This window comes from Paramisgurnus dabryanus, chromosome 18 (genome assembly GCF_030506205.2).
Source record: "Paramisgurnus dabryanus chromosome 18, PD_genome_1.1, whole genome shotgun sequence".
Lineage (NCBI taxonomy): Eukaryota > Metazoa > Chordata > Actinopteri > Cypriniformes > Cobitidae > Paramisgurnus > Paramisgurnus dabryanus.
Window position 1 is genome coordinate 3,740,864 of NC_133354.1, and position 17,286 is coordinate 3,758,149.

Sequence of the window (17,286 nt, forward strand, 5' to 3'; positions counted from 1 at the left end):
AAAAATGTTCAAGAAAAATTTACTTACTCCATTGGCAGATTTTTTTGCTTGTTTGATGTACAAAATCACTTAAATTTGATCTTTTTGGTCTTATTTTCTTGGGTCGTTTTGCTCATTAAGAAAAATCATCATAATTTAAGAATTTTTTGATATTTATACTGAAAACAAGACAAAAATACTAAGATTTCTTTTTTCTTGAAAATCATTTTTTGCAGTGTTGGTATTTTCTTCGAAGTTTACATTCAAGTCAAATCCTCATGTGAGATGTCATCTTCTTCTTCCTCCTTTATTTCTTTACGCCATTCCAGCATCTACGGCTATATTCATGGCGAGAACAAGTTAATCCATACACAAGTTTTATTCAGACAATTTGGTCCATACACAGGTTGGGGGAGGGACAATTTGGCATCTCCAATCTGCCTAACTTGCATGTTTTTTGCCCATGGGAGGAAACCGGAGTACCCGGACTAACCCATGCTGACACAGGGAGAACATGCAAACTCCACACAGAAAGGCCCTAGCTGGGCTCGAACCGGGGACCTTCTTGCTGCATGTAAGATCTCACAATTACCTTTATTAAAATAATGTATGATGAAAATAAAATTCAAAGATAGTTGGGATAGTTTCCTCCCTGAAAATATACAGCTGCAAAACATGCAAGTTGGCTGAAAAGCTTACGTCTGACCTCAGTATAGATTTCTGGCAGAGCTTCTGTTGCAAAGGAGGCTCATATCAGACCGTACCGATAAAGACAATATCGTCTCACGCAGTATCCTGCTGGGAAAAATACAGATATATTACCAAAACTCAATATACCACCCAGCCCTAACACTAACCACTAACTCACTTAAAATAACTGTAAAGAATAGGTTGATAATAATAGCCCTAACCAAACCCTAAAATGTGATTCCTGAGTCACACCTACTGTACCGACTATGCATGTGTCACTCTGTGTCAGCAGTCAGATATCGCCTTTAAAAATTAAACTTTTGCAAATGACTTTGAGTTGCTTAAATAAAAAAAGTGCCTGCTAGATGATTAATAACCAATAACCTACTGGCAGATGTCCAAGCAAATTCTTCCAATGATTAATAGGATTTGACCGCTGGTTTATTGTTAGCATTCCTTAACTACAGGCAAATCCGAGCCAAGGAAAATAAATCCGTCAGGAAGCCCTTTCAAGAAAACACAGAACAAACTAGCATTTCATTATCCTTCAAAAGACAAGCATTTGGGAAGCGTTCACGATTGTCTAAGGTTTCCTGTTAAAACCTGTCTCTATCCTGACGACACTCCTTCTCAAAGACGACCGTGAGCGACTTCCTCACGCTATTCGAATCGAGACATATTCAGAATAATCGTAAGGGCAAGCATGTCTTCCTTTTCACTGCTTATTGAGCGTAAAGCCCAGCACCTCAATGAAAAGACCGCTAGCGGAGATTTACTTAACACTCGGCCTCTGGGCCGTGAATAGGAGTGTTTAATTGTAGATGTGCTGCCAAACCGGTGACAACGATTCCATTAATATGTAACCGAACGAAGTGCCTAATTCCCTTAACCTTATTTTAACCCCCGACATCCCGAGGTCAGGTCGCTCTTAACTTGCCGTTTACTGTCGACACGCACAAAACAACACTGGACGAATAAAAGAGCAACTTCACAGAAGAGGCTAAATCAGCATTCAAGACTGGATAAAGTACAATTGGAATTGCGATGTTTTTTCCCCATCCTTTTTTGATCATCTTTCTTCTTTTGTTGCTTTCCAGGCTAGCGGGGCTCTCGCAAATTCCGTAGCTGACATTCTGCACTCTCGCTCTCTCTTTTGGGTCTTTGCCAGACGCTTGGGCTTTATACTGCCCTGTATTTGCCTGTTTTCAAGAAGAAGATGAAGGGGTTAGGACAGTGTGTGGGGGGTAAGAGAGAGAGAGGGAGAAAAATGAACTTTGTCTCGAATGTTTCTCCTAAAACTCAAACAATTGTTGATACGCAGTAAGAGCTATAAAGATGTGAATAGCATCGCTCAAATAATTTGTTGTTTGAAGATTATTATGACAAATGTTTAACTTCATATCACTCACTGACGTTTGATGGCGGACTTTGATATCTATTCAAGTATGAGCACATCTGAGACTGTTTGAAAGGTGCCAAAATTTCTACATCTTGAAACCAAAATGTAAATAAACTCGGCTGGGTTTGTCTTTTTTTTGACTCAACACTTAATTGAAAACAACCCAAAAATTTTTAGAGTGTGTAAAAATAAATTTTAATAAAACCAGACAGTAGCTGCATTTCCATTACAGATCTGCATAAAAACTATGCAATATTTTCTAAAGGATGAAAAGAAACGTTCATAAAATGACGAGTTTCCACTTACCAATGATATGCACAGTGGCGGCCGGTGACTTCTCTTCCGAGGGACGCAAAATCAAAATATGTGTGTGTTGCGTAATGTGTACCATGTGCACCATGCGTCTTGTCAAAATACGTGCCTGCTGCACACGCGTCAGAACCGTTTATGATATAAGAGACGCTCACGTTCACGAAATACTCGCAAGACACTAACTTAACAATAAACTCTGATAACGCATGAGATTATGCGAGTATCTGGCAAACGCGGGTCTCTTTTATCATAAACCCTTTAGCAGGCATGTCTGCAGCAGGCACGTATTTTGACATGATGCGTGATGCACATAGGTTCACGACGCGCCGAACACATATTTTGAAATGACGAGCCACACACATGACGGGCTAAATACATGTTCTGACGAACTTCGCATTGTGTGCTCTCCAAAAATAAGTCACCGGATGCGTTTAAAAAAGGAGTCTCCAACCTTTTTGTGAGCAAGGGCTACTACAATGGATAAAACAATCTGGAGAGCTACTTTTTTAATGTAGTCTACTCAAAAAAAATTTGTTTTAGTTGTTGATTTTATTTTATTTAAAACCAAAATGTTAACATACATAAAAGAAGTCAAGCTAATATAATTTTTTTATAAATATTAAAATTGATGCTAAGACTCCATGCGGGCAACCTGGAAACCACTGATCTAAAACATAGTTTTTCCTCTTGCGATAAGTCATTTCAAACATCACGTCGGGCTATTTTAAGCCATTATTTTAATTAAAGGAGACATAGGAGTGTTATCCAAAGATTAATGCAAATAAAAGCCCCTTATACTTGGGAGCGACAACATATGAGGTGTTTCAATTGCAGAAATACACCTTTTCTGAATTGTCTGAAAAACCACCGAATGGGAGTATTGGAGTTGCGGTTTTATATTGGAAAAATTGAAATTGACGTGTTTCCACTGACCATATTTACAATTCGCAAGATCAATTTGCGCAATTTGAAGGGAAATGGAAACATAGCTACTACGCAAGTGCACTTACAAGGAAAAATACAGAAAAATAATGTAAAAATATTTTTGACATTTTTTTTCCGCAAACATTATGGAGGGCACTGTATACATTGAATATGATTATTAGGAACACCGGTTTAATTTTTAATTAATGCAATTATCGAATCAACCAATCACATGGCAGTTGCTTCAATGCATTTAGGGGTGTGGTCCTGGCCAAGACAATCTCCTGACAAAGACAAACTCCAAACTGAATGTCAGAATTGGAAAGAAAGGTGATTTAAGCAATTTTGAGCATGGCATGATTGTTAGTGCCAGACGAGTCGGTCTGAGTATTTCACAATCTGCTCAGTTACTGGGATTTTCACACACAATCATTTCTACGGTTTACAAAGAATGGTGTGAAAAGGGAAAAACATCCAGTATGCGGCAGTCATGTGGGCGAAAATGCCTTGTTGATGCTAGCGGTCAGAGGAGAATGAGCCGACTGATTCAAGCTGATAGAAGAGCAACTTTAACTGAAATAACCACTCGTTACAAATGAGGTATGAAGCAAAGCATTTGTGAAGCCACAACACGCACAACCTTGAGGCGGATGGGCTACAACAGCAGAACACCCCACCAGGTACCACTTATCTCAACTACAAATAGGAAAAAAAGGCTACATTTTGCACAAGCTCACCAAAATTGGACAGTTGAAGACTAAAAAAAATGTTGCCTGGTCTGATGAGTCTCGATTTCTGTTGTGACATTCAAATGGTAGAGTCAGAATTTGGCATAAACAGAATGAGAACATGGATCCATCATGCCTTGTTACCACTGTGCAGGCTGCTGGTGGTGGTGCAATGGTGTGGGGGATGTTTTCTTGGCACACTTTAGGCCCCTTAGTGCCAATTGGGCATCATTTAAATGCCATGCCCTACCTGAGCATTGTTTCTGACCATGTCCATCCATTTATGACCACCATGTACCCATCCTCTGATGGCTACTTCCAGCAGGATAATGCAGCATGTCACAAAGCTCGAATCATTTCAAATTGGTTTCTTGAACATGACAATGAGTTCACTGTACTAAAATGGCCCCCACAGTCACCAGATCTCAACCCAATAGAGCATCTTTGGGATGCGGTGGAACGGGAGCTTCATGCCCTGGATGTGCATCCCACAAATCTCCATCAACTGCAAGATGCTATCCTATCAATATGGGCCAACATTTCTAAAGAATGCTTTCAGCAACTTTCTGAATCAATGCCACGTAGAATTAAGGCAGTTCTGAAGGCGAAAGGGGGTCAAACACAATATTAACGCAGAAAATGTTTATATTTGACCCAACAATATGTTAAACCAACCAAGCCTTTTGGGTTAAAACAACCCAGCATAGGTTAAATTGCAACCAGACAACAGGTTGGGTAGGTTCCTTTTGGACACAACACTGGATCAAAAAAGAACCAAGCATTTTTAGAGTATTTTTAGAGAGTATTTGCCAAATAAAAAAAACATTATTCAACCATTACCTTTTTAGGATTGATATACTGGCCATCCTACAATTTTTAGGATGAATAGCATGCAAATTGGAATACTGGCAGGGAGTCCAATAACAAGCAGTGGCTGGTGCTGACATCTCTCCCTACCCACAAACACTTGCATGTCTTTCAAGAGCAGATCAGTGTGTGTGGTAATGAAAGAACCTCCTTAGTGATATTTACACCAACCATAACCTCTCAAAACTCCACTTTCTCGCTCTCTCTACCATCACTGTCCCATTGCATACTCAACTTTCTTTTTCTCAGATCCGAGAGCCTCTCGAGGCCTAAAGCTCCTCTTCATCATCGTGTCTTATCTCCCGTTTCGGCCGGGCATCTTTACTTGTTGCCGTGGTAATGGTGACAAGCTCTTAAAGGGGGTACGAAGGGCCGTGGCTGTTGTTTAAATCCTGCTCACTATTCAGCACAACACACTTTAAAGCTCACCACAACACACAAGACGCCGCTCACTATTGAAAACAAGACACCACTCTACATCGCGCAACATAAAGCTAGCCATTCAACACGACACGCATTACCGCACAAAAGAGCTACATCACAGATAAAACAGCAGAGGTCTTTGTTGAACACAATGCGTTGGCACGTAAGTGTTTGCATTGTTACCTTACAATTCATTTAAGCTTAAAGTTAATGAATATAATAAAATGTAGATGCTTGTGGCTTGTCACCATGTTCGTAGTGAAAACGTAAATGGAAAACCATCACAAACTTTATTATTGCAACAATACCCAGCAAGCAATTTTGCATACGTTTAATACACAGCCCAGGCGTCTAGGCTAAAACGAGGCAAAATTTGGGCTGTCTGAAAATTTAACGGATGTCTACAAATAAATGAAATAAATTAAATAAATAAATTAAACCAAACACTGTTGACTTTGCTTACATGAAGGGATATCATACATCTTACAAGTGATTTACGTAAGCAAATTCATGTTTATTTTGGCCAGAAGTGGGTTACTAGCCGGACTACATCGGGTCTATAGTTAACCTAGATGGTGAAATGATGGCTTTGCTTGCTGGGAAATCGAGTCCACTACTAGTAATGGTTGACCAATATAAGAGAGGATGATGGCCAGTAAATCCCAGTATATAGCGCAACCACTTGATCATACAATAAGAGTTCATCTTAATCTCAATATGGGCAAAAATCTATATAAATATATACACACAACTTTGACTAAAATGCACAAATACTGAGGGAAATACAGCTCACCTTCCAGACACCTTTGACATTCTCATTCGAAGTACACGCTCATGCTAATCTTTCATGCCATTTACAAGGAACCGAATACAAACTGGGATTCAGCCAAAGTGTTTATCCAATCCGAATGTGAACTCCCTGAGCTTGAGGACTTTGATTTTTAAGGATAAACCGAGCATGCAATGCCAAAATTAAGCTTTGGATACAAACTCGTGATGTTTTCTTAAATAGCATCCGTTTCCGAACTGAAAACATCATTGTAATCAATTCCTGTTTATGCGGTATAGCTACTGAACACACAAACACAGTCAGGCACCTACATCACATTGTCATAGCAGCAGCCAAATCACAAACTATCTGGATGTTTTGTGTTGTTTCTCCAAGAAGCTATAGAGATTGGAGTCGGGCAGTGGAAGGGATATTACTCAAGAGCACAAATCCAGAACACCAAATAAGGCCGGATGGGGATCTCCTAAACTTTTGCTTCTTCAGACTGACATTTCAGCCAAGAATTACTCCCTGTATAAAATCAAGTTTACAGAGTCGAACCGACAGGGGGTTTATAGCCTGATATCACTGCAGAACGCTCTTAAGTTCCACAAAGAACGTCTTGTTCTCTATTTCTTTAGAAAGACATCTAAGAACCAGTACACTGATCTTATAACCAATAATGCAAGGTCTAAGCCAGGGGTGGGCATTCCTGGTCCTGGAAGGCCACTGTCCTGCAAAGTTTAGCTCCAACCCTAATCAAACACATCTGAATGTCATTTCCAAGTCATACTGAAGCCTTTGATTGGGATTTTCAGGTGTGTTTGATGAGGGTTGGAGCTAAACTTTGCAGGACAGTGGCCCTCCAGGACCAGGAATGCCCACACCTGGTCTAAGCCATATACACAAAATATTATCCCTTATAAAGGTCCTACACTCTAAAAATGTATTATTGGATTATTTTTAACCCATACAGGGTAAATACTGGACAGAACACACTGCTGGGTTAAAATTGACCCAATGCTGGGTTGTTTTAACCCAGCTGCTGGGTTTTTATAACGAATGGTTGCATAACAATTAAGGGTGTAACAATACATTTATATGGATCAATGCATCGATTAAATGTCTAACGATACAATGCATCGATGACACACATACAATATCGATATAAGGTACCTTTATTTTGACACTCTCTGCTTCCTCATTTCTTAACGTTAATGTCCAACTGCGCATTTGCAATGCAGCAACAAAGCAGTTGTAGCAGCGAAAACACAGCGAAAGAGGCAGAAGACGTTGCGTCTGCTATCGGATGCAAATCAATATGTGTTTTTTAATGGCCAATGCTGATATTAAAAAAGCTAAATGGCCGATATAACACAAATCTTAAATAAGAGGCAAACAGAAAATTATTTAAAGTAAAAAAAATTATGCATAACATTTATAAATATAACCTTTTAAAGTACTTAAAACATATTTAGAAGACATAATGTGTATCTGACATCTTACGGTCCTGTTAAAATAAGTTTTAAACATTTTAAATAAGTGTTTCCTTTAAATAAAATGTAACACAACATAACATCATATTAAAAAGTGAATAATGATCGTTCATTTTACTGTCTGTCAGACTTTGGCTTTACATTGAGTGACACTGAGTGTCTTTTTTATTACAAACATCAAATTTAAGTAAGAGAAATTTACTGCCGATCGGAAAAAAAAATGCATCATCATTTGTTGATAAAAAAATCCAAATATTGGCAGATATATTGGCCTCTGCAATATATTGTCACAACGACCAGAGATAATCGATATTGTATCGTACCGCAATTAACCGTCCGATTTACACCCCTAATAACAAAACAACAACCCAACATTGGGTCATATTTAACCCAGCTTGTATTCTGTCCAGTATTTACCCAGCATGGTTAACCCAGCTATTTTTATAGTTAAATATTTACCATTTACTGTATGTACGGATGTGTATTTACCATATGTACTTCTGAGGTACTAAAAGCTAAAATTTATATGAGTACATATGAGTAAAATTCATGTCAATATTTTGTATAGACGGTTTCATCGGACACACGTGATACATGTCTGGATCCGAACTTTACTTCCGGTTTCGTTTTTTTAACGGTCTGACTAGTTGCTAAACTGATCTCTTGAACAAATGCCTCGTCGAAAATAACAAATGTTTTGGTTTCCTAGGTAATCTATGTGTTGTTTTTTTGCTTGTTATATAAATAAACTACGTTTAAAGTACTTTGTTATATAATATTAGCAGAGTTTACCGGAAGTTACGTGCGGACCGCGACAGCCGCTTGTTTATGTTTTTACTGCTGAAACCGTCTATAAAGGAACATTTAAACTATGTGAGATAAATAGTAATTGTGATATTATAAACAGAAATGGGGAAAGTTACTCTTAAAAGTAATGCATTACAAGATTAAGTTATTCCAAAAAAAGTAACTAATTGCGTTACTTAGTTACTTTTCATGGAAAGTAATGCTTACGTTACTTTTTAGTTACTTTTGCATTACTTTTTCTTGGCTGAGGCTTGATCTCTTTCAGGCCTTGCAGGTGTTTTTATGACTGAAAGGTTCTGCATTCAGAAATTGCATATTTGAACACAAAAATGTTGAGCTCTGGCCTGCCATCTCAGTTTCTGACTCAAACTGTTCCCACAGGCGTGTACGCATAAAGTGCATAATATGACTATGTTTAATTTAATTCAGTACATAATTTTTTTTCATCTAATTAATTAAACTAAAAAGTAACTTGCATTACTTTTTTGAAAAAGAAACTAAAATATTAATGTGTACATTTAAAAAGTAATGCGTTACTTTACTCGTTACTTCAGAAAAGTAATATTACGTAATGCACGTTAATTGTAATTATTTACCCCCAACACTGATTATAAAGACAGAAAATTGTTTACAAACATAAATAATTTACTACGCTGTACAATTTTACCATTTTTGCTTTGTCTTTTGAAAACACCTGGCAGCTTTATACTCAAAATGATTGTCAAAAACATAAACAATGATGGACTTTATGTTTTGCAATGAGTAAATATACAGCCACTGAAAAATTAAGAGATCTCTTCAGTTTTGCCTTTAATAATCATTTCTACATGTATTGTGACCATTTCAGTCCAGTGTCTGTCAAATTAAAACAAAAGCAACCCTCAGGAGTGACATTCACCCAAAAGCAATGTAAAAGACTGAGAGCATGTCAAGAAGACCCATGACAAATGTGATTAAAAATCAGGGTTGTTCCATCAAATATTAATTTGTGAAATAATGTAAAAAGATCTGAAAAAACTGCATCTTTTTGTTTGTTTGTTCGGTTTTCAGTTTTCTGCAAATAAAAATCATAATTTTTTGGGAATTTGGCAGAAATGATGCCAGTAGTTGACCAAATGAAACAAAAAAAACTAGTGATGCACCGATGTATCGGCCGCCGATATTTATCGGCCGATTTTTGATGAATTTGATACCATCGGCATATCGGCAATAGCATGAGAAAGGCCGATACCAATTGTTTATTAATTAACTGCATAAAGAAATCCATTATATGCAAAAAATGAGTTAATGTTGTTAATAAAATAAATGCTGAATAGCAAAAACCACCTTTGAAGGTTGTCATTATATTTGTCTACAAGTGTTTAATATCGGTATCGGCATCGGCCAGAAGTTGTCAGTTTAAATCGGTATCGTTATCGGCCCAAAAAATCCTATCGGTGCATCCCAAAAAAAAATAAAAATACATTTGAAGAAAATAATCTTGAAGTGATTTTTATCCATTGCTATATGCAAAGTACACTAAAGTTCTCAAATGTAGAAATCAGTCACTACGTACTGCTGTAGGAATGGGATACATTACAGGAATGGACTTAACCCTCTGAGAAATTCGGGCTGGGAGGGTAAGTGTAAAATGAATATTCCCAATGTGATTTTCTGGTATTACTTTCTCCAGCACAGGGATTTGTGTTCAGTGTAATGGTTTTAAGACACCTGCTGATGTTAATGCCAAGATTATTACAACATTTCCAAAGATTATTCTTCTTCCCAAAATAAGCAAATTCACATTGATCATTTGCTGTCTACCACACACATCGAGCAGCATGCTGACTTTGGACTGGAGTGATTCTAGTGTTTGTAATCTCTTAGACTGATAATCCTCACACATAGACACTGCACAACAGTGATAAAACTCTTATCAATACCAAGGCGAAAGCATTTAACCCCTACAATGCCAACAATTAATCTCCATTGTTCTCCAAACATACAGTCGTAAACACATTGTGGGTGTTTCTGTGTATGAGACAAAAAGACAGGAATGCTCAAATCGGTGCATTTCACTTTCTGTCTTTATGGGATGTTTTCCTTTCATTCCCATGTGTTTCCTTGACAGCAGCGATTAGCTGACATGACAGATCACGAGACTAACAGCCACACTACGTGAACCCACAAAATTCTTACCAAGCACCATCATAAATAACTTGATGTAAATTCAAATGCAGTTACTTATTGCACAATAAACACATTTTGTTTTAGTTAACTTGATAGCTAGGAACGAAATTAGTTATGCCTACATTGTCCCTAGCTGTCACTGGGGTGGTACAGGTACATATTAGTACCTCAGAGGCACATATTGGTCCCAAAGAGTTCATATTAGTACCTCAAAGGTACCAATTGCTACCAAATGTATTTGGGTGATTCTCACGAAACCATTGAAACACCACGGCACTAATGATTTTAGCTATAAAATGTGTAATATAGTTATATTAAAAAGCATCAGAATTAACACAATACTGTGTTCTACCTTGCACAATGTGTGATTTCAACATAAGAATTTATAATTTGTCAATTTTATCTCATTTTCTGCTGAAATTCTCATTACCGCAATGTGTCCGGCTGTGTTTGAACATGCGTTATGTTGTAATTTAATCAAATTAACACAAAAATATTTAGAAAAAAAATAAATGGATGATTTGCTAGACTACTGTAGATGACAGAAAAAATATTTACTGAATATCCATGTATAATAATAAAGAAGAAAAATTAGGAAAATGATGTGTCCATGCCTGATGTTCTCATCCTCCGCAACACTTTTTGAGAACAATTTAAGAACACATACAGAATTTTAATAAAGTTTGATTTTGAGTGACCAAGCACATGGACCAGTTACTTCAAGATGGCTATACAGGTAAGATCATTTTTTTACAGTTAATTTGAAATATTGTCTTGTCAGAATGCTTACACGACATTTTGATTATCATTGCCGCAACAGATGCTTATTAAATGTTAATTTAATTAATAGAAGCATAATACTTTGATTTTAAATGCATGTGCAGAATCTCCAAATTATGTTCTTTCAGGTTTGTCATGTCATTTTGAAAATATGTCAGTGTTGATGTTTTCTTACTGTTGCGGTAATGAGATTTTTTAGGACTAATTTTTTAGATTATGTTACAAAAGGTGTTAAATGATAAGTAAAAGTGTTTAAATTAATGTTCCCATTTACTCCAGACTTTGTTTTTCAATGTCTGGTGGGGAAAAAAGTAAATTTAAGCAATTTTTACATTTTCATGCTTGACATTTTTAAAACCAAGTTTTCGTGAGAATCACCCATATATCTCTGTACCCAAATAATATTAGGACCTTTTAAAAAGGGTACTGTCCCAGTGACACTTTGGGACAATTTGTTGACCTTTTTTCTGACAGTTTACGGTTTCAGATTAAAAGTACACAATCATGAATCTGTAATGAGAATGCATTGGATATCATTGCACAAGTGTTGATTGCCTAAATTTCACCTTTCAACTTGTTTTTCTGCATTTATACTATTGAAAGATATCTCAAAGGCCTTTTGTGCTATTGTTTTCCCTGAGTAATCAAACGTATGATAGATAGCAATGCAAAGGCTGTGGGTTTGATTTACAGGAAACACACATACTGATAAAAATGCATGGCTTGAAGGCATTGTACGTCTGCCAAATGCATAAATTTAAAACAGGCTGAAAAATCCCAAAGGCTTTTACTGAGGCAGTGAGACATAAAGATTTTAAAAAAGGCTTAAACTTGGGGCTGTGCGCTTTAGATTTTAGCTTGTAAGTGACCTCAGATCAACTTCAATAGCATGAAACCCGAGTTAACATTAAAACATCTTTGTGCCTCCAAATGTTTTCCCATAACATAAAAACATATATCTATATAAAGAAAGAAGATATAAGGAGAAACTGAAGCTCTAGAGCTTACAAAGATGCTATTAAACATCTCGGCTACAATAGATTCAATTCCAATGTCTATTGTGTTTAAAGTTTGGGCTCCAGTTGTGTGGAAAACATTGAGCATGTGAATACTTGTTTTGTGAAAGTAACTGGTCAAAATCTGTTATTCACGCTGGTCTGGGTATCACACTAAGAATCTGACCCTGTACTTAGTAATTATAGTCTAGATGTGTGAAGGACGCTTTCATTAGAAGTATGTGAGACGTCTGGGCCATGCAGTCTACGTGTGAAATAACTTTATTAGACCACATCTGTTGTAATGAAAAAACTTAATGCAAATGTGTTTATGTTGTGGATTACAGTTCGAATTAACCATAAAAATGCCATTACACTCTTAAAGGATAACTCCAATTTCATAAAAAAATCCTGATAATTTTATTCACCCGTATGTCATCTAAGATGTTTATGTCTTTCTTTCTTCAGTTGAAAAAAAAAGTTTTTGGAGGAAGAATTCCAGAATTTTTTTTCATAAATTGGACCTTAACAGTTTGCAAGATGAGAAATTGTGGTTTAAAAGTACTTTTTTGCGAAAATGACATTTGTTTCGCTAGATATCACCCTTATGCCTCAGTTGGGTTCATTTAGAGCCCTTTAAAACTTAATTGAAACTGTAAACTGTTGAGGTCCACTAAAGTCCACTAGAAGGAGAAAAATCCTGGAACGCATTTTCTTTTCGACTGAACAAAGACATAAACATCTTGGATGACATGGGGGTGAGTAAATTATTAATTTTTTTATGAAAATGGAAACTTCCTTTAAAAATAAAAGGTGCTTGAAAGGTTCTTCACAGCAATGCCATAGAACCATTTTTAGGTTCCTCAAAGAGCAATTCAGTCCTTTCTTAATTCATACCTTTTTGTAATCTAAAGAACCATTTTTTCACTACATTAAAAAACAGAAAGGATAACTCATGGAAAAATAGTTTTCAACACCAACTATAGACATGTCTCAATAACATTAAGCCAACTCCTAAAAACAGGGTTCCCACACCTTAGTTAACCTCAAAATCAAGGACCTTTCAAGGACTTTCCAGGTCCAATACGTTCAAATTCAAAGACTAAATGTGGAGACACATTTCAAGTGAGAGCAAGGTTACATTGTGTTACCTTTAAAGATACATTGTTACAGTTCCCTTTCGAGGGAACTCGCGCTGCGTCACTGCGGTGACACTTTGGGGACACCTCCAGAGGTCGCGGCTACGCCGTAGGACCTACACACGACTATAAAGCCGCCTTTAGGGAACAAAAGTTACATACGTAACCCGAGACATTTTCATGTGTCAAACACAACAATGCAAAAAAGCATTTTGGTATATGAATCAACATTCGCATACAGAATATATTAAAGCGAACAGTTTTGCATGTGTGCTTAAAAAGTCTAGAATTGTTATGATATTATCCTACACTACACCGGGAATAATATGGATTTTCCCCAGAAAACTTCTTGCATAAAATAGATTCAAGCACTTTCAATGCCTTGTATCTATATATGTATATTTTCAAAAACTTCCCAGGGCCTTGAATTTTCTCCCGCAGATTCACAAACTTTCCAGGATTTCAAAGACCTGTGGGAACCCTGTAAAAATAAAGGTGTTCTTTGCACACTCTCAGAAAAAAAATGTACAAGAAGGTACAAAAGTTGTCACTGGGCCAGTACCTTTTTAAAGAGTACACTTTTCTACGTAAAGGTGCATATTGGTACCTTAAAGGTACACACAAGATACATACTGGTACCTCAAATGTACATATCTGCACCAAAATGGTACATATTAGGACCTTTTTTAAAATGTACCATCCCAGTGACAACTTTTGTACTTTTTTAGAGAGTCCAGTGATGCAATAAAAGCACCATTTTTGGTTCCCCAAAGATTCTTTCAGTCTTTTTATAATTTATTGAACTTTATGTACAACATTTTTTGTGGATTTCAACATTTTTAATGGAACCATACAGGGTGACAAATAAAATTTAAGGAACATTTATTATCAAAGTCTAACATAAATTTTACTTTTACACAATCGGACAGTGCTTATCCTAATGCATGTTATAGCTGCCTATTAAAAAAACCATGTAAAATTTAAAAACTTCTTGCACTGACATATCTTAACATATATCAGTGCCATTGTTTTGTCTCAAGATGCACACCACTTTTGTTTTTGTAAGATATGTATGTAAAACGACTTAAATGTCCTAGTTCTGGATTAATCTAAACCCTTTTAGAGAATCTGCCCAAATATCTACCATGCATTTAAGATCCAACAGGCTTCTTTTTTAAAGGAATACAATACAATTGATGCATAAAGTAAGTGTCCAAATACCTAAAATCACACATGCAATATTTCATTCATGCTTTTCCTCAATTCCCCCACTATCAGGTGAAACTTTTCTCACGTTTCTCTCTGGTGTATAGAATAACCTGTTGACTGACAGATTTAAAGGCCTCTTAGAAATAAAGCTGTTATATTCAGATGAAGTGATTGACAGGTGGGTAAGATGATCTCTCAGATAATTTACCTTTGATATGATTAACGGCTCGTCGTGTTCATGTCCACCTTTCAGCGTGAAACCCCAGGGCGCTCCGCCCTGCAACTCAGCCTCGACGAACACCAACTTTCCCTGATGGATCACCGCGCTGCTGCCAGGAATACAATCATCCATGGTGGGAATGCGACTGTAGTTTATCAGTCAACGACTAAAAACAACACTGCCAAGGATGTCGCGAGGATGAGGGAGGTCAAAATCAGCGCACGTCAAAACTTCAAATACGTGAAGGATCATTTCCTCGCGTTAATTTTTTCGGGATCGCCTCGTAAACTTCCCATTCCGAGCACCTTCCAGTACATCCTACCTGTCGGACAAATGAAAAACGACTTGTCCAACCTTGTGAAATGCAAATGAGCAGGCAAATGTGAACTAGAGTACCATTTTTACTCTCCTTTAAAGTCCGTTTGTCAGCGCGCACTCGCGTCCGAGTTTACATCACAATAGCATTTGATACATTTCACTGCGTGCGCAGAAAGAGCGAACGCTCGCGCCCGAGACTCCTGTCAAACAACGAAACAACTTAGCCGTTCCCGCGATCGTAAAACCGGCGCTTTAAAAGTGCACAGTCCTAAGTTTACTTTGCCTGTTGATGCGCTGAAACTCGCCGCAGCCATGGATGAGGGAGTTTGTGGTCGACCACCCCCCAACCATCTCCTCACGGTTCATCGGAATGGTGCCCCGGCGCGCATGCGCGTACTGACACCGCTCTGCTTCGGCGAAATAATGCAACAATTCCCAAAATCACGTACTCACGCTTATGGTCGAAACTAAAGCCAGACACAATGTAGTCAAATCAGCACCGTAACTCTCGGTCCTCCCACTTAATGCAGGAGAAACCACAGATATATACACTCATGCTTGCTTGGCTCTCTTAACAGATCCAGTTTAGTGTTTGTACTTTGTAGTAAAGTGTTGCTTACACCTTGAAATACAATATGGGCAGAACACAAAAGAGTTGAGTGGATATATCTGACCGACAGGATCCTTACCAGGAGTTTAGCATATAAATTAATAACACCGTTTCCACGTCAAGTGACTGGTTTGTCATGGAACATCACGCATGCGCCCTTTCACCTCATAGATATTACTGAATATAGGTGTGTTTTCGGATATATTACACCTTATAGCTTGCCTCAGGGGCTGTAAACTTCATAGATGTACGCGCAATGGCGCGCTCTTTTGAACAAATCATGTAGTGATTCAGACTTCACGTGCCTTTGGAAGGCGGGGCTTTATAAAGAGAGCGTGTGTTTGAATGGATGGAGATGAATAAATAAGAGCAATATAACTTATTCAAGGTTAATTTTAAAGTAGAACTTTTGAAAACGACAATATGCAACATTTATGCTGATAGATATACTACCAATTGAATACCACTCTAGTAGTAGTTAAAGTATTGTTTTTCTTTTCCTTATAAGATATTGAAAACCAAAGTTTACTGCATAACACAAACAGTTAAAACATTTGGCTCAGTTGGTAGGTTTATCTGGGAAGCATGTTCCTTCACATCTTTTATGATCACTGGGTTGTACGAATCTTTGGAAACACCTAAATAAACCTCAAAATCTACCTTTCATCTTTACAATAGCACACCTGCGGTGCAGTACAACAGGTGTGGCCCGCTGTGCTCTGCAGCCTTAAGACACATCTGAACATGTTTACCAATGACATCATAGCAATGAGGTCATGTCCTGATATCACTTAACTTACAAGACAAACAAACAACAAAACAACACAACAAACCAAACTGTTTGTAAGATGATGTGCTAAAGAACAACATAGCCAAGCTGAAAATGAATTGATATAGACCTTGTTTTTAACAGTAAAACATCCTACATGTAGGCTATTACATTTTCTTAAATACTTCATATTTAATTTTCTAAGTATATTATTAAAGAGAAACTCTACACAAAGTCTTTAAATGCAGACATAAAATCAAAAGAATGATAACTGAAGTGTTCACTGAATTAGATGCAGGCTAAAGCATTGTTAGTGTTACAACATATTAAGACCGGAAGGGGGCGACAGAAACAAATGTAAAACATTTAATCTTTTTATATTTGCGTGCACACACAAACACTGGGATTTTCTAAATCTGAACTGACCTATAAATGTCTGGGTGGTCTTTTAACAGTGTCTGATTTTAAACACTGTAAAACAATAACTTTGGAGCTTGAAAGTGTTTAATTAAACGTGGTTTTGATGTTTAATATGACTTAAATGTATATGGTGCAATTTTGCACAGACAGTTTGTTATTTTTGTATTTACAGACACAGCATTGTGAGAGGTTTTGAGAGTTTGTCAATAAAACAGTATCAAAGGTTTCTGGGTAGTCCTACCACATCTACAATATTTACTTTT

At 37.1% G+C, this 17,286-nt stretch overlaps 1 protein-coding gene across 1 annotated transcript in view; it reads right to left on the reverse strand.

Moving 5' to 3' along the window:
• The window catches only part of shroom3 (shroom family member 3), a 59,490-nt gene extending 43,755 nt beyond the window's left edge, over positions 1-15,735 (reverse strand). The window contains exon 1 of the mRNA XM_065243837.2: positions 14,895-15,735. Within this exon, the coding sequence (XP_065099909.1) occupies positions 14,895-15,038 (144 nt within the window). The 5' untranslated portion in view covers positions 15,039-15,735. The remainder of the gene's footprint in view (positions 1-14,894) is intronic.
• Between the last annotated feature and the right edge of the window lie 1,551 nt (positions 15,736-17,286).